This window comes from Triturus cristatus, chromosome 4_1 (assembly GCF_964204655.1).
Source record: "Triturus cristatus chromosome 4_1, aTriCri1.1, whole genome shotgun sequence".
Taxonomy (NCBI): Eukaryota; Metazoa; Chordata; class Amphibia; order Caudata; family Salamandridae; genus Triturus; species Triturus cristatus.
This window is the reverse complement of record NC_140585.1, coordinates 418,009,392-418,027,510: the sequence shown is the minus strand read 5'-3', so window position 1 is coordinate 418,027,510 and position 18,119 is coordinate 418,009,392. Positions and strand designations below refer to the sequence as shown.

The window sequence follows — 18,119 nt, the reverse complement described above, 5'->3', positions numbered from 1 at the left end:
CCGTTGAAGCCATTTCCATCTCTCCTCACAATGGATCGGGAGAAAGTCCAACATCCGGATCCAGCATCTCTCAAATTATCGGCCTGGCTCCTGAGTTCCAAGAATTTCATGGTCTAAAGATTCCTCCAGACTGCAGAGCAGTTCTAGCTCAGGCTCGAGCTGACCGTACAAACAGGACTTATTCCTTCAAATGGAAAAGATTCTGCATCTGGTGTAGATCTGTAAAGGTACATCCCCTCACTTCCTCTCCAGAAGAAATATTGCCTTACCTTCTCCATCTGGCAACTTTAGGTCTCGCTCACGCCTCCATTAAAGTTCACCTGGCAGCAACATCCCGTTTCAGGAGGTCTTCTACAGGACCTTCTCTTTGGTCAAATAGACTGATAAAACAATTTCTCAAAGGCCTATTTCGGACTTTCCCTCCCATAAAGTCCCCACCTCCAACATGGCAACTCAACACAGTCCTTGCCAACTTATAAAACCTCCTTTTGAGCCGATACACAGAGCTGACCTCAAGTTCCTCTCCTGAAAGACAGCACTTCTTCTAGCCCTTGCATCCGCAAGACGACTAAGGGAGTTTCATGCATTCACTATACAAGATCCTTTTCTTCAATTCAAAAATGATAGGGTAATACTTCGGACTAATCCAGAGGTTGTACCCAAAGTTCCGTTGGACTTTCACCTTAATGAACCTATCGTCTTAAGGACCTTCTTTCTGAATCCTCAGACAGCAGCAGAAAGAGCTCTACATACATTAGATCTGAAACGCTGCCTTAAATTCTACCTTGACAGGACAAAAGCATTCCGCAAGTCCAGCCAACTCTTTTTGGCTTACAGTTTACCTAGGAAAGGTTTTCCACTTACTAAACAAAGTATTTATAGATGGATCTCTGGTGCTATTGTCTTCTGTCACCAGCAAGCTGGCCAACCCTTGCAATCGGGAATTCGTGCCCATTCCACTAGGGCAGTTTCTACTTCTATGGCACTTTTTGCAGGTGCGCCTATCACAGACATCTGCAGAGCGGCAACATGGAAGACGCTGCATACATTTACAAAGCATTACTGCTTGGATACGGACCTAATGAAGGATGCTGCAGTGGGACAGGTGGTGTTGCGTCATCCATTTCATTAGAGGTAAGCCTTCCTTCCTTCCCACCAACCTTTCTATTATTTTTATATGCACATTTCTCCGTTATTTCTATGATGTTTGCCATAATTGCAATTTATTGCTTTACATTTTCACATTGATATGTCTATTATCTGGTGAAGTTGTGCATTCTGTACAAACCGAAATGTGCTTATCATTGCTTTCTAGTCTGATTCAGGCATGTGAATCTATGAAAGATACCCTAATACTGGATAAGAAATGCGTTACTTACCTGTAACTGCAGTATCTTTCATAGATTCACATGCAACCCACCCGCCTCCCCTGGAAGGGCTCACCTAGTACTCTCAGTGACACCTCTATAAAGCACTGTGCTTACGAAAATCTGAGGGACTAGAGCTCCTTTCGGGAAGGTTCCAGAGGGTGGTGATAGCTGATTGGTTGCTCTCTAAGAGTTTGGTCCTTATTACAAAAGGACCTAGATATGTCACTAATGTGAGGCCTTAGGCCTATCTCTGTCTATGTCTAGTGGGACATTACTTTACTTATGTACCGGGGACTCCCATCCCAACGACGGGGAATGATTCAGGCATGTTATTCTATGAAAGATACCAATACTGGATAACGGCAGTTGCCGGTAAGTAACACATTTTTTATACTATAGGGCATAGTGTTTTGGGAAATTCTTTAGGAGACTGGACAATTTCCTTTGGGTAGGAGAGAAAGAAGGATCATAAAGGAGGGGCCTGGCTCAAGGCCCCTGCGCAGATGTGCAATTAAGATGGTACAGCCGGGGAGGGCCCAATGGAAAGGGAAAAAGAAGCCCACTGGAGGAGCTGTGCAAAGCTACTTTGCCGTTTTATTTCTTTATGTTGCGCAGTACGGAGGCTCTCTCCAAAATAGAATCCCATCTTGTCTCAAGATAATCTCTCACAAGTTGTTTTACAAAAGTGCACACTAGTACAAATGCACAATCCAGTAATGTGTACTGGGCTGTTTTGGAAATAGCAATGTCCCCCAAACAGGGAATTCTGGTTCATTAAACATCTACTGTTCTCAAATGCTCTGTACATAAAACAGTTCTGGAAATATTAAAAGGTTAGGTATTGCATAGGGCAGAAATTGACCCTGAGGTACCTGAAAGATTTGAGAACCCAGTTATAAATATATCCCAAAAAATGTAAGGAATATGGGCATTTACCCTTTCACAACGCAGAAGATCCCTCCGAAAAGTCTTATGAAGAAATCACAAAAAGGAACATTGCTGTTTGGCGTTATAACAATAGTCTATTCTTGTAGATTTCTAGAGCGCATAGATCACTAGAAGGGCCTCCCAGTGCTAGGAACATTGTGCCAGTGCATAGCCCTGAGTGCACAAAACTAATTATAAAGAGCAGTCTTCAAGCATTTTGTAAATGTCAGTTCCGATTCAATCTTTCTCAGCTCCACCAGAAAAGTATTCCAGAGTTTCAGAGCTAAGAAAGCAAATGCGTGCTCTACCACCCCTATCTTTCTTGATCCTAGGGACCGCAAACAACCACTGATTGGGGGAGCGCAATGTTCTCCTATGGCTGTAGGGCTTTAACAATCTCTGTATCAGCCCTGGCCCCTTCTTATGTATTGCTCGGTGAGCAAGAGGCCGGCATTGTGAATTTATAGAAGACGCTTGCATCGTGCATTTTTTAATAGTTCAGGATCAATACTTAACACCAACTGCAAAAGACTCACCTGCCTTGAGAAAGCCCTGGCCTCTGGGTGAAACACTTGTCGGCTGTTTCTCTGTTTCTGCACATGTCTTTAAATAAAGCAGAAAAGAACACCATAAACGAGGACTCAATTTCTCAGTGAATATAACGTCTAGAATTGAACTTGGAGATTCATTTACCCCTGAAATGTATACCTAAAATAAGCACAAAAACCAATCACACTGCTCATAAATCTGTTTTGCTCCCTCGCCCACACCAACCATATAAGTGCATAAAACCAATAGCCCCTAAGAAGATGAGTAAGGTCCGACCAGCCAGAGTTTCCAGAGAGTGAGGAAGCCTACACGCAAGAGCTCTACGTGCAGAGGAACTCTGTTGATGGTAGAGTCAGACCTTTCTTATCTTCTTAGGGGCTACCTAACCCACATGAGAATTTGGTGCCACTGCGCACAGGTGGTCAAGATTAAAAGCCCGAGTATATTTGACATTCTATATTTTATATGATTTTGATAAACGTTTTTAGCAGAGTGACTAAAAATGTTGGTCCTGAAGAATGCCCGGAACAACTTAGTCATACAAGGCAGAAACATGTTGACCTCATACAGGGTGAACATCCATTACTCAGTCTCACTGTGCTTTTATTCTCTATCCCCTAGGGCATATTAATAAAGTTGTTTTTCTCCTATTGAGATCGTTTTAACTCACTTTTTCTTTTTCACTCTGCCCCGGAGTCTACCCCGGAGGTATTAGGACATAGACGTGCCATATAAAACCCTCCCGCTCCTTTCCATTTGAAAAGTTGTGCCCACACTGGGTACCTTGCGGTCCAGTGTGTGGGGAGACCCAATGATGAAGCATGTCACCCTTGGGTGAGTGAGGGTCCTTGTCCAAAAAAACCTGAAGAGCCCCCACATTTCACCTACCTCACATTTCTGTTTCCTATGTTGCTTTCGCTACACCATACACAATGTGAGCTTAGTTACTTTGGAAGTTGTATAGTACAGTTGTAGCACATGCTTCCCTCTGATCCTGTTGTGTAAAATACACAAAGCACAATATGAAACATAGTTATTGATTAAAACATTTAATACATATATTAAATCTATTATACCATAATCAGTTTTTGAAATATGTAAAAATACTAAAAACTAATAAAAAATAAGATATATATTTTTACATTAAATGTCTTCTAAATATCTTTTTTTTTAAACAATGAAGTAACATGTAGTATCTTAACTCCAATCTATAAACATTAAAAAAATTAACTAAAAAAGTAAAATACAATATTCCAACTAGAATCCTACAGGCATTGGGGGAAGTGCACAAATAAGAGGCAGATTTACTATTCTAATTCCAGTCTGACAAACACTAGGGGAAGACAGAGGCAGATTGAGTATTCAAACTCCAGCCTAAGAAACATATTCAAATGTGCCTACATGGGGACAAGATTTACAAGTCTAACTTCAGTTCGACTAACATTCGGAAAAGTAAATACATTGAGGGTATGGAAGGGTCCGATTTACTATTCTAATTCCAGTCTAACAAACCTTGGGCAAAAGGCATACTCTGGAGGGTTCAAACAATATAAAGATATATAAACATTTAAAAGTATGTTAACAAAAAAAGTTTTTTAAACCTACTTTTCAATTAAAAATCTTACTTTTTTTTTTTAACTAATCCTTACAATAAATATTTATAAATGTCAGAATTCCTAAACTATTCAAACTATTAATTAAAACATTTTTAAAATAAGCAGTATCCCTCAAACTCCCACATAAAATACAAAAACAAAAATATAAGGCACAATGTGTGAAACTTTGATATTATTGTAAAACATTTAAACAAATTACCTTCAATATTTGTGGTCGCTATATTATTGTGGTCGCTATATTTTGACCACAAATGTATTGTCTATTTTTGAATCAGCTATGTATGTGGAATGCCTTTATAGACAGTACGCAAGGCCCACTCTTCTCAACTAAACTTTGTGTTGATGGATAGCCCAACTAAGAGTTCATATGATGTCTATATTTGATCTCTAATTAAGACATTCACCTGATAGGTAATGTAATTTGAGCATTTGGGTTGATGGCCACACAACTTGCAAGGAAATCCACAGACTAGAGGGGACAGTAATGATCTTGATCTCTCATGTTATCTATTTCTTTCTAGCACTGAGCAAGCCCTTTTCAGCTTTCAGTCGGAAGTAGAACTCTTCACCAGGTTCAGTGTGATTATGAAAACATAATTCTCTCCGCTGTCAACATGTCTCAAGTCACAGTCAAATGTCCTTATGTAGTAGTTCGCAAACACTGATAAACTACCATAAAAAAATTGTTACTCCACTGCAGCTCTCATGTGAAAGGGATCACCTCTGCCCTAAATGAAGTGAAACATTTGAAAGTACAGTAGATAAAATATGCCAAAGCAGCAGCCAGCACTTTTTATAATGACAAAATGCTAATATGAGAAATCCTAAAAGATACTGTATTAAATTGCAACCCTCTAGCAACCAAACCACGTTCTATAGTCTTCTGCTTAGGAGCCTATTGTCATACAATTAAAGTTGAGCACCTGGTGTTAGAAACTGTTGCACGATGTTGTTCTGTTTGTACCATAAGCAGGTGATGCCACTCCAGATCTACCACCGCTGCCTGAAGACAGATACAAAAAAATGGTGATCCCATCTATTCGTCCCATCACTTAGTGATTCCCCAACCCTGAAAATTATGGGCTGGCATCATGCAAATGCTACACTGTCATCTTGCCAGTGCAGCAGTTCGGCACTGTTCATACCCAACATGCTGCCCAGATCCTGTCTGCCATCAAACAATCCTTTACCTCCATCGATGTCTGCGATGCCCGATTGTATATGTTACTGCTGGCCCTGTCCATCACTTCAGTCATCAATGCCTCAGTTGCAGTGGAAACTGTTCCCCACAAACGCAGACATGCCATTTTTGCACCCAATCTGAAGAAGTCTGCACATGGTGGTTAATTTCACACATGTTCCGTCCTACATCGTTTGAGCGAGGAGCGGGTCTTTAGATGCCAGCCACCATGCAATTGTTTTTCTACTTAATATACCCAGCCATCTTGGTTGCTTTGAACTGACTTTCCTTCCCTAACTATGGATAGCAACTAGCGGTCTAAATCTATGTGAATAACTCCCATCTCCAAGGGAGCAGGACATGAGCATGTGAATCCTCTTCTCCTTTTTTGAAAAGCATGTTGAAGTTTCTTTAAAATGTCAGGGGCGCACATCTACCAAATGTGTTGCTCATGAGTTAAAAAAAAACTTAGAAATGAAAAAACAAAATTGTGAGCTGTGCAGATTTTGACTATGACACTGAAACGTTGAGGTGACCCATCGTCTGATCTGTTTCTCATGTTTTCACAGGAAAACTCAATCGGCAAAAGGTTGTTCAGCTATCCCTGCAAAAAACTCGGCCAAACCAAAACGGCCAACTTCCCGAAGCATATGTACCAACCTGAATGACATTGTGAATCTAATACTGCATGGCACTTGCAAGAAAATCATTGTTATGGTAGGAGCCGGAATCAGTACTGCTAGTGGCATACCAGACTTCAGGTAAGGCTGAAAATTGGATCACTGACCGAATATCAGAAACAAAAATATTTTGGGGACAGAATATAGTGTCAAATATATCGAGGACAAAAATATCTAGACGGTATCTGCAAATAGATAGGTATAGATTTACTATTCTTGACTCCTCATCTACATAGCTTGAAGATATACATATTAATGTATAGATATGTTGAGTTATGTATATTAGAACTTTGCTTACCTATAGAAACTTACCTTCACAATATTTTTGTCCCCGATATTCTCACTACGATATTTTGTCCCACTATATTTTTGTTCCCGATATTCTGTCTTAACACCAGGCTGATAAATACAATAAGAGACAGGTTTACAAGTGATTTATAATTGACTCAATAAACGATGTATCCTATTTTGCATCTGATATGACGATGGATGAAACACTTAAATGCTCGTTGAAATTGTTTAGCAAAAGCTGAAACCTTGAATAGACCCGGCTCCTATTTAGTGAAAGAAAGAGCAGTTTGGCTTTGCCTGATTATATTTCTAAATAGGCACATGGATGAACTACAAATATCTGAAACTGTCATGATTTGCAAAAAAAGAGAACAGCAGTCACTTAAATACGTGATTCGAATTAAAAATACGCTTAGCAGCAAGACCAAGGAAATGCCAAAAAAATTTAGATCGATCCAGAGCGCATGCGCTGCGAGACTTGTTGTCCTGGAGTACGGAGGAGAAGCCCAACCCCTCCCTGACCATATTTTTCATTGGCTTGCATCTTTGTCTTTTGTAAATGCTGGCTTCCGATTCCTTAGTAGGCTTGTTGTCCCTCCTTAGTACCGCATTGTCTTCAATTGTCACCTCCCATGGCGACTGGACCTTTACTTCGACTGTTACACAGTACGTGTTTTTAAGTCTGTGAGCACTATTTTCTTTAACGAGTTTCTCTACGTGCAGGCACGACGTGCGCTGCTTCAGCTGGTTAACTAACACAGCCCTCACAGAGAGCTCCATGTCCTGCAGACGGAGATTACCGTGTGTTGCTGAGCACCCCGCAAACGTGAATCCCCTTTTTCTCCTCACCTTCACTTCAACCCCATCTCCCCTCCTTGGTGCCCCTTTGTTGTTCGCTGTCTACCTCACCCAAGCACCCCTTTCTCCCTTGTTGTCCCGCCAAGTCTGTGATTGCGTTATGTCTATGCCCTTTTAATATTCTGGGTATTTAATTCACCATTTTTCAATTGCTCGCTGTTCCCTTCTTTTTTCTTTCGCTCTCTAACCGTCGGTCTGCTTTCTCTTCCGATGCCCTTCCTCTTTCACACTATCTCATGCTCAGAATTCTGTTCTTTCTCTCCCTTCTCTTCCCGTAACTTCGCCTTGCCTCTCCCCTTTCTCTACTTCTCTCAAGTCACGTCTTTCACTTTCTCTTATTTTCACTGGTATTGTCCACCCCTTTCTCCTGTCTCCTCGCCTTTATCTTCATTTTACATTCCAACACACTCACCCCTTTCTATGTATTTTATAGACTCTACCTTTTAATACGTTTAGTCCTCACGTTCCCATGTCTTCTTCGCCCCTCTCACCCCTCATCCCTTTCAGCCTTCTATCTCCACTTTCACCTATTCTTTTCTTTGACCCGTCTCTTTTCTTGTCTTTCGACGTTCTTTCCTTTTTTTTTGCCTTTTCCCTTTTGTCAATTTCTACATTATCTTCTTGTCATCATTTCCAGTTCTGTCTTCGTTTCTCTTCCTTTTATCCCTATATCATTATCCTGCACTTTTCTCCACTTTCAGATTTCTCTATCACATTCTACTGAATGTAACCTTCTTTCCTTTTCGACATCCGTCTTTTCACACTTCCTCATTTTTTCCTTTAGTCTCTTTCTTATTTTCAAATTTATTCATCTCTCTTCTTCTGTTTCTCCCTCAACATGTCTAATTTCGCTGTACTTTGACATCTCTTGCAGCACTTTCCTCCTTTTTTCATTTTGTGACCTTTTCAGCCTCTCTTCCCTGTTTCAGCTCTCTCTTCTTCCCCTATCTCTTCCTTCTGTACTCGGCGTCTTTCTTTGTTTCATTCTTGTCTTCTGCGCTACATCTCATGCTCTCCTGTTACCCCCCCCCTGTTTCTCACTTCTTTTCCCTTTTACTTATCTATTTTCTCTCCCCTTCTCATTTTCTCCTCTCTAATTTCTCGTGATTTCACATCTTCCCTTCCTGTCAATTATCATTTTGTTCCGCTTTCTTTGTATTTTTTCTGTCCCTACCTTTTTTCATTTCCTTTATCCATTTCTCTTTGTGTTCAGTCTTTTCTGTGCCTCAACTGTCTCCCTCTTTCGTTGTATGAAATAAATCTCCCCAATCTACTTGATCGCCCCAGCTCTGAATTCACTTCTCTATGCTCTGCCACCCTTCCTTCTTACTTCCATTCCCCTTACTCATTGCCTCTCTGCCCAGTCCCGATCTGTCCTACATTCCACCCTATCCAACCCCCTTCTCTCCTTGCCTCTCTCCACTTCTGGAGTAGTGTGGCTCACTGGTTAGAGGCGGCAGACCTGGAAGCAGAGGACGGCCCGGGACCAGGGTTCAATTCCCGACGCGGCAGGGTCGTGGACCAGGGCCAGCGGACTCGATAATTCTCGCCTCGGTGCCCACTCTAACCAGGGATCACACTCGGCAACTCTGGGCATTAACTTGCCTCATCTCCACAACAGCTCCCCACATTCGCTGGGGATGCCTGGTTTCACCTTGGAGATACCCAGGAGGGACCATCTCACAGGGATAGCCAGGACGGGTTCCCCAGCGGTCTACAGCGCCACGACGCCTCGGCAGCAGTGCGCTTTACAAAAACACATACATTTACATTTACATTCTATTCTCCATCCTTCCCTTCCAGTCCACCTTCTCTCCTCCTCCTCTCTCTCCTACATCTTCTTTGCTGCCTTTCTCTACCCTGTCTTCACTCCTTAACTCCTTGGGTTTCTTTCCCTTCTAATCCCCCATCCCTAGCCCCCCTCTTGCATCGCATGATAATCCCCGCCACCACAACATTTATTGAGGGATCCCTGGCATTTTAGCTGATGCCGGCCACCTCAGAGGTCAACAAGCATTTGCAATGCAATAGGTCTCGCAATCGCGAGATTTTGAACTATTGGAATTGTAAATGACAATGCCCTTTATGTATGTTAAAAAACCTGCAATAATAAGACATTGTCATTTACAATACCAATAGGTCAAAGTTTCGAAAATGCGAGACCTATTGCATTGCAAATGCTTGTTTAGTTAAACTGATTCTGTTTTGTCTATGAAGCATACACTTGTCCTGGCCAGGACAGGTGTATGCTTACACACCAACATATGTACACTGAGGAGCACGGGTACAGGACCTCTATAAACATTAGCTCTTCAGTCCCCCTATTGATTATGTACACACCAACATGGCCACTCATCTGTTATGTTGCCTTCCCACCTCCCTCTAAACAAACCGTGATGCTATAAATAAAAATCGAAAGCACAGTATCAAGATTGTAGTTGAATTGAATAGGTTTGTCCTCATTTCGCCACATTTTACAGAGCCAATTTGTACTAGGTGAGAAATCCTCCAGACATGAATTGCTTAAAATGCCATTCTAAGAATGATTCTTCTTAGGCATAGTGCTTCCAAATCTCACAATATTTTACTCTCCTCTTTACTGGGTCTATACACTGGAATCCTTGCACGAGTTTTTACAGAACAAGCTGTCTCACCTCAGATGATTCATTTTATCTCTCTGGCATGGGTGGGCAGCATGTGAATAATTTTATTGCTGTGCTGTTTTGCAAACTATTTTAATGTTAGATGTAATCGTGGTCGTTAAATGCTGTGCATTACAGTTTGTATTAAAGATTGCCTGAAATGTGCTTGAGTGTGTCCAAAATATAAAACCATTAACTTAATATTTATTGTCACTATTCGTTTTGCAATTGTTTAAACTAAATGAGTTGCCTTGTCGTACTGCATATTGTCTTTGAGTGCATTTCAAATTGGTTTAATAGTTGGAAGATCAAGGTGCACTTTGTTAAGCAAATGGGATTAACCGCTCTTTTTTTTTTTTTTATGTGCAGGACACCTGGTACCGGACTGTATGACAATTTAGTGCAATACAATATTCCATGCCCGGAAGCTATTTTCGATATCAATTACTTTACCCATAATCCAAGGCCATTCTTTGCATTGGCTAAGGAATTGTACCCTGGAAAGTACAAGCCGAACTTTGTCCATTACTTTGTCCGAATGCTGCATGAAAAGGGATGCTTGTTGAGGCTGTATACACAGAATATTGATGGCCTGGAAAGAAGTAAGAATATTTTCTGTTCCAAGTGTATTAAGTGTTCGTGCCTTAGATCACACAGTAGTGTAGTTGTGCACACGTCAACCTGGTACATTGTGAATTGTCCCTATGTCTCTGGGTGAGTGAGCATGCTAATTCAAGTCAAGCACACAGTGGTGTCGTTGCTCACACATCAACCTGGTACTTAGTGACTTGTCCCTATGTCTTTGGGTGAGTGAGCATGCTAATTCAAGTCACACACACAGTAGTGTCGTTTTTCACATGTCAACCATGGTACATTGTGACTAGTCTAAGTGTCAAGGAGAGAGAGAAGAATAGGAAAGCTAGTTCACTTCCCCTGAGCAAGTATGTATAATCAAAAGGAACTAGCCCAAAACTAGAAGCTTCAAGGTGTGTGTTTTTGAAGTTGGAACAAGATTGGGTTCTTATGAAAGCCCTCGCCCACCAACCTCGTTGGTGGCATGCTTCATCATCGGGCCCCACCTGGTGGCACCGAGTGTGCCCCGGGTGTGCTACGACGCCTGTTGACAGCGGAGCGGGATTTGGTAAGTGTGTGTGCAGTGAAAGTGTGAGAGTAATAGTTAAAAGATTGTCCTGGGGTCCCACTACCCACAAGGTTTATTTTATTGATGGGCCCTTGGCAGTTTTAAAAACAAGGCTGTGGATGTGCGTGGAGAGGACTATGGTCTCCCCCATCCATTGTGGTCAACATGTTTCAGCCAGGCCTCATAGTGATCTGGCTTTCTTCAGGACCTTATATATGTGAAAAGTGGTTAAAGCTAGGTCAATAGACTGTATGTGACCAAGTATGTGACACACTCGCTAAGGTGCGATATATGTAGGAGGAGAATGTCCTCTATGGATTTGTACTCAGATAAGTGTCAAAGAAAACCTCATGAGTATCCGGCAGGGGGGTCTGGGTCTGGCTTATAGTCACACTTTCATCAAAGCTCTGCACCCGCCTAGACCTACTTGGCTGCGTCAGATCTCCAACGGAGATCTGATGCAGCCAAGTAGGTCTAGGCAGGTCCGGAGCTTTGACGAAAGTCATGAGGTTTTCTCTGACAATTATCTTAGTGATGCGGCTGACGTGACCCACACACGTAGCCGCTAGGGTCACCTGGTTCACCGAAGCTCCACCCACGGACGTGCCAGAATGGCTGTCTTTCCTCTAGGCTCCGACGGCTCCGAGTCTAGATGCCTAATACTTGCGGCGATCTAAATTCTCCACGCTTTGCAGGAACCGAGGTACTGAGGAACCGGAAAGGGGGCAGACACTCAGATCAGGAGACACGGAGATCGGAGATGGATACATCAACTTCACGAGGCAAGCGCTGCGTTTTGGAGGTTTCCTGTTTCCTGTGTGAGCCCCTGCACGTCCGTCTCAAGGATTTGGGACGCCCGCAGCACTTGTGAGCACTCAAGGTGCGCCGCTCTCCACTGCCTGCTGCATGCTGCATGCTGTTTGCCGGGTTGAGGCAGGCGTTCGCACGGGGGCAGGGATCGGGACTGCTGCGGACCGGATTTGCCCATTGATTACGGGTGTGTGGCGATGAGACGCTGGGCCTAAACTGTCTGAACTTATGTCTGAACCTCTTGCTCTCTGACCTGCGACCAGTCTGTTCTGTTTGCTCCCCTGGTTCCTCCTGGTGGTGCTGATATTGGCATTGGCATCGTCACAGACACTGAGTGAGTGTGGAGCGCTCGGAAAGAGTCACGGCTATTCAGTGGTTGGTGCGCGGCTGATTGGCCTCTTACTCCATTCTCCTGTTCATCTACTTTGGCTGGTCCGCTAAAAAAAAAACAAAAGAAAAGGGAAGAAGTCTGGAAAAATGCGTGGTAAACAAAACAAAGCGGACATGGGAAAAGAGTCCTCAGAGACGACTGGGCAAACAGTGTTAACACCTTCACCTGCCCCAAGAAGAATGCAGAGGGGCCACAGAAATGCCCAGCAGAGAATGGAGCTAAAGGCAAAGGCACTGGCGGAAAAAGATGAGCAGTCTGAGCAAAATGCTCTGTACCGTGCCTCAGATGAAGATGAAAACTTAACTGAACAGTCTAAAGATCTAAGCTGCCCAGTCATAGGTGGAATTGTCAGAGTAGGAGGCGAGCCTAATAGGGGAATTGATCATTTGCTCAGTCCCAAGCAGTATCCTCTCTTCAGTATCGCCATTGATCATGAATACCGCGCTGGTATGAAACCTTCCTCACAGGGACATTGTGTCCTACTAAAATTCTGTATCATTGGATCAGTGCCCCAGAGAGTAATGCCGCATAGAAATAAAAGCCTCAGATTAGTGGGCAAGTGAATAACAGCCCTCTTTACCATGCCTGTTCAGTATGTCCTTTAGTGATGTCTTTTCCACGATGCAAGAAGAATTATCCACCATAATACATGGGCTCAATAATAAATACATCCAAGTTCTTTTGCCAGAATATTTGATCTTCTGCAGACGTTCTGCAGCGCCAGGAGGCTCCGTCAGGATTGACAGTTGCGCTATATAAACCTTCCTTTTCATTTCATTTTATTTCATTTCTATCATTTAGATCCGCCACTCTTTCAGTGAACACCCAATGCCTTCTTTGCTATAATGATGGTATTTTGTATTGCGAAATGCAGCTTTAAATATTTATCCGCCTTAACGATCCATTCTGTTGCCAACTGTGATTTATCACCTTCCTTGTGAGTTTTATAGGTACTATCCTACTTATATTGGCTCTTGATCACCACTGTTTGGCTCTTCTTAAAAATCTATTTGCTTATAATGGGTGCATAACTAGTCGGTCTTCCGGAATACTCTTACTTTAAAATCGTTACATCAATCTGGAACTGTGTCGTCCGATCATATAACTATAGTTCCCTGCATTGGAGCTCTTATAAATTAACATACCTTTTAAAATCTTTTTCGACTGTGAATGTGCACACTAAATGCCTTTTAATCAATGCCCTAACTATGTGATTTTTCCCGCGGGCGTGTTTTTCTCTTGCCCTGGGACCCAAAGCTCCACAAGAAACCGATGTGCTAAATAATGAGGTATTCGCTTCTAGAGCTTCTACTTTACTTAAAATGCTTACATACAGAAGGCATTTTTCAATGACCTGCCCTTGCTTGCAAGCAGTGTGGCCATAGAAATGTCTGAGATACCCATGACGACAGGATTCACTGACCGTACCCAGAAAATTATATTCCAGCTTGTGCATTGGCATGGAATGCAGTAGTGCTGAGTAGAGTGGGGTAGAGTTCAGTGGTGTAGAGTGTAGTGTTGCAGATAGTAGTGTCATTGGGTGCAGTGGTGAGGGGTGACATAGAGTTGAGTGATCAAGAGTGTTCTAGGGTGCAGTGGTGTTGAGTACAGTGGTGCAAAGTACAGTGCAGTGGCATAGAGTACAGTGGCGTAGAGTGGTGCAGAGTAGAGTGTAGTGACTTTCAGTGGAGTGGGGTAGAGTAGGCTGGTGTAAAGAGTATAGTGTCATAGAGTGCAGCGGCATAGAATTTAACAGCGTACAATGCAGTGGCATAGATTAGAGTGGTGCGTAGAGTACAGTGGTGGAGTGAGGTGGTGCAAAGTAGAGTGGCATAGAGTGCACTGGCAAGAGTGGTTCAGAGTAGAATGGCATAAAGTGGTGCAAAGTAGAATGGCATAGAGTGCAGTGGTGTAGAGTGATGCAGAGTAGAGTGGTACAGAGTAGAATGGTGTAGAGTGCAGTACTGCAGATTGCAGTGGCAAAGAATGCAGAGTTCAGTGGCCGAGAGTTCAGTGACTGAGAGTGCAGTGTTGCAGAGTATGGTGTTGTAGAGTGCAGTGGTGTAGAGTGTATTTGCATAGAGTAGAGTGGGTTAGAGAGGAGTGGCATGGACTACAGGAGTTCCGAGTAGAATTGTAGCAGGAATGGGACCACCCAACAAGGAGTTGGAGGTCCCACTCGCCAAATTACAATGCGACCGCCAGCACAGCAGTTGGAAACATACCCTTTACTGTTGTGGCTTATGCTGCCGGCCGGAAAAGGGCCGCAACACAGGCCGCAATAGTAAAGGGTATGTTTTCAAACATCTATGCACCGTGTGCCCGGCACCATATTGTGCCATGCACACGGTGCATGAATCTTTGTGGGACACCACATGTGCCACCCTGGGCCCATGGTGGAGGCCTACAGGTGACGAGGGCCCCCAAACTCCCATTCCAACTACCTTTACATGGTGGTCGGACCGCCATGTAAAGGCAGACGGATAAGGTACATCTTAATTCTTACAGTGGTGCTTCTGCAGGCACGGCCCCTATTGTAGGGTGTTGCGCTCCGATCGATGCTCTGACGGACTCCATGAGCCTGTCGGAGCTGTTGGTCTATCCTTCACCTGCTGCTTCCAACCGACTGACCGAATGGTAATGTATGGGACCGCATATCCAGATGTCAGATGGACTGCCACTCACGGCCTGTTGGTGGCGGTCCATCCGACATCATAATCGGGCCCAATGTGTGGAAATGGCATCACATAGTGTATTGATTTGTTTTGATCATATTAAAGTATTTATTTCCAACATAGTTCAGAATTAACAAAAAAGTGCTTCATTTCTGCTTTGCAAATTGATATATTTTGAAATACTTTCACAGTTCATTTAAATGTTGTTGTGTGCTAGAAAAAACAAAACCTTTCCTCTAACCCCAGAATTCACCCAGATTGTCACATAAGTCCTCTAACTTTGAAGTCTGAGAAAGAAAGTAAACACCATGCTCCCTCAGAAGACAGAGCCCGAAATTAGACCTCAGTCGTTCAATGCACAGCTAATGTGGCAAGAGGAGAACAAGATTTACAGGTCTGTTTGCAGAAAGAAGCTGTTGGACTTGGCCCTTCTGGCCGGTTCACCCCGAAACTTTTTGCTTAATATTGTGACTTGGTTTAGTGATTTTATGGACTTCTGCGCACTTTACCGCTGTGTCCCAGGGTAAAGTGCGTGCGTGTTGTGAGGTTGGCCTGCCCTCCCATAGGAATGCATGGGGGAATGTATGTGTCCTGGTAGTTCCTGATGCGTGGGGTGTGCAGGCCCGTGTTTGGTATGTGCGGACTCGTGTGAGTGAATGCTGCGCGTTGATGTGTGCGGCGTGCATGTACCTAGTGTGGAAGTGCCACTTCTAGAAGTGGGCACTTCAGTGTGCAGTATGAAATGTGTGGCTTGTCTGGCGATTGGCTGGTGGAGGTCATGTGACGGGCTAGGGATTCCCCAGAGTCAGGAGGAGTCACCCAGTGGTGAATGGGGAGTTAGCATGTTGATGGCTGGGGAGGAGTGTACCTGGGTCCTGAATAGGACAGGGCTTCCCCCACACAATGCTGGCGCCGGCCCCTGTGGTGCGTCTAATGACCCTAGCCCTGCCAGTGAATAGGGAGAGGGGCTGAGCAAAACAAAGTGCTCAGGAACCTGTTGGAACTGGTTCGCCCCTTCCCTGCACCTTAGACAAAGCCTTGTACTGTATAAAAAGGGGCTGTGTCCCCTTACAGTTGGTGTTCTCTTGCAGGATCCACTTGAGGGGGGGGCCTGCTGCTGCTGGGCGCCAGGAGAGACCGCCACTGGGGACTGCCTCCCTGCTGGAGGGCCCTGTGAGCTGGCTCTGGGCCCAGCCTTTGCCGCCCTGCTCTCTGAAGGAACTTTTGATGGCTGGACGTTGCTTATAGCGCCTGGGAGCGCTTTCTGGACTTCATGGTGCTGTGCGCGCTGTTTTCCTGGACTTTGCCATCTTTATAGGGCTGGGAGCGCTGTTTTGCTTTATAGCGCTAGGCGCGCTGTGATTCTGATAGCGGGTGCCCACCCCGCGATTCTGCCGTGTTTGACCAGGTCGGCGGGTGCCCACCCCACCGTTGTGTTCGTTACGAGGGAGCCTACCCCTCATTGCCGCTGTGGACGAGAATCACCGCTGCAGCCCGGACCGGAAGTCAGGCGGGCTGAGGGCGGGCCTCCGGGACAACCGGAACTGAGAAGAGGAGGGCGGGAGCCTACCCCGCCTCCTACCGAAGCGTCGCGGCTGCTTAACCCCCGGAGCAGGCAGGAGCCTACCCTGCGCCCCGGGGTACTGAGGAGAGTGACGAGGACGGCCGGAGCTGGAGCGGAGGGGGGCGCGAGGCACATTGTCGGTGCCTGCCCCCTCCGTGTCGAGAAGCAGCCCCGGAGTCCGCCGGCACCAGAAAGAGCAGAGCGGAGACGACGCGGGAGTCCCCCAAGCAGCCGGTGAGTGTCTAGAGGGCTGGGGGACTCCGCGCATGTGCTGGGGGTGCGGGGAGCCGTGCTCACGAGCCCCGTGAGGCTCCAACAGTTGTCACATTGCTCACGAGCCCCGTGAGGCTCCAACAGTTGTCACATTGCTTCTCGAGCCCCGTGAGGCTCCAACGTTGTGGGGCATCGTTTGTTCAGAGCCGTGAAGGCTCCAACGAGCGGCAGAGATTGTGCAGAGTCCAGAGAGACTCCAACGACGGGGCATTGTAGGTGCAGAGCCACGAAGGCTCTAGAGGGCATTTTTAATGGTCAGAGCCGAGAGAGGGCTCCAGAGGCACGCAGAGTGCCTGAAGTTCGTTTTCCAGCTGCCCAGCACTTAGTGGGCAGCTGCCACGTTTAGGTGGGGGGCCATTTTCGTTTTAGTCTGCGCAGCGGGCGCAGCTTGACTGAACGCAGGGCGTCCTAGCCCCTACCAGGCCAGTTGGCCCAGGGACTGCCACAGGTGGTGGCTCATGTGGAGTTTTGCGCTGTTGTCCCTACCTGCACCTCTGAATGTGTGTTGCTGCATCATGTGCCTTGTTTTACACCTCTGAATGTTTTATGCATCATGTGTTTTCCTTCCCTACACCTCTGAATGTGATGCATCATGTGTAACGTCCTATTACCCCTACAGGTATTGTGATACTTAGGTGGTTGTTTGCTTTCTCCTAGTACAGGTGGTGCTAGTGAGGTTCTAGTTCCCTGCGTGACATTCTCCTAAGGTGGTTAGGGTTGCGTAGGTGGTACTTACCTGATACCAGTAAGTACTGGTTGTGTGCTATACATGTTATTTTTGTGCTACAGTAATTTTATATTTTTGTGCTAAGTTCTAAAAGTGTTAATTCCTGACAGTGGTCCATGTGGCCCTGTCCCCTGTACATATAATCCCTTGTAAATTCTGCCCGTGCCTGTTGGCACATTGTAAAGTGTGTGTTTTTATCTAATGTGTTGTGTATAATACAAAGGTTATTTTTATAGAATACCTTGTGTGGAGTTTCCTTTGTGGTGGGCCTTGGGTGTTGTTGCTGGGTGCGCGCGCAAACGCTTTACACATCGCCTCAGAGATAAGCCTGACTGCTCGTGCCAAGCTACCAAGGGGGTGAGCAGGGGTTATCTTTGGCGTGTAACTTCCTTGCCCTGACTAGAGTGGTGGTTTCTGCCTGGCTT

General features: G+C 44.9%; 1 protein-coding gene across 2 annotated transcripts in view; it reads left to right on the top strand.

Moving 5' to 3' along the window:
• The window catches only part of LOC146855050 (NAD-dependent protein deacetylase sirtuin-3-like), a 353,106-nt gene that overhangs the window by 259,439 nt on the left and 75,548 nt on the right, over positions 1-18,119 (top strand). The window contains exons 3-4 of one of the 2 annotated variants that reach the window (XM_085650556.1): positions 6,212-6,403; positions 10,483-10,715. In XM_085650556.1, coding sequence (XP_085506682.1) covers positions 6,212-6,403; positions 10,483-10,715 — 425 coding nt within the window. The remainder of the gene's footprint in view (positions 1-6,211; positions 6,404-10,482; positions 10,716-18,119) is intronic. The other variant, XM_085650557.1, reaches the window with a different exon arrangement.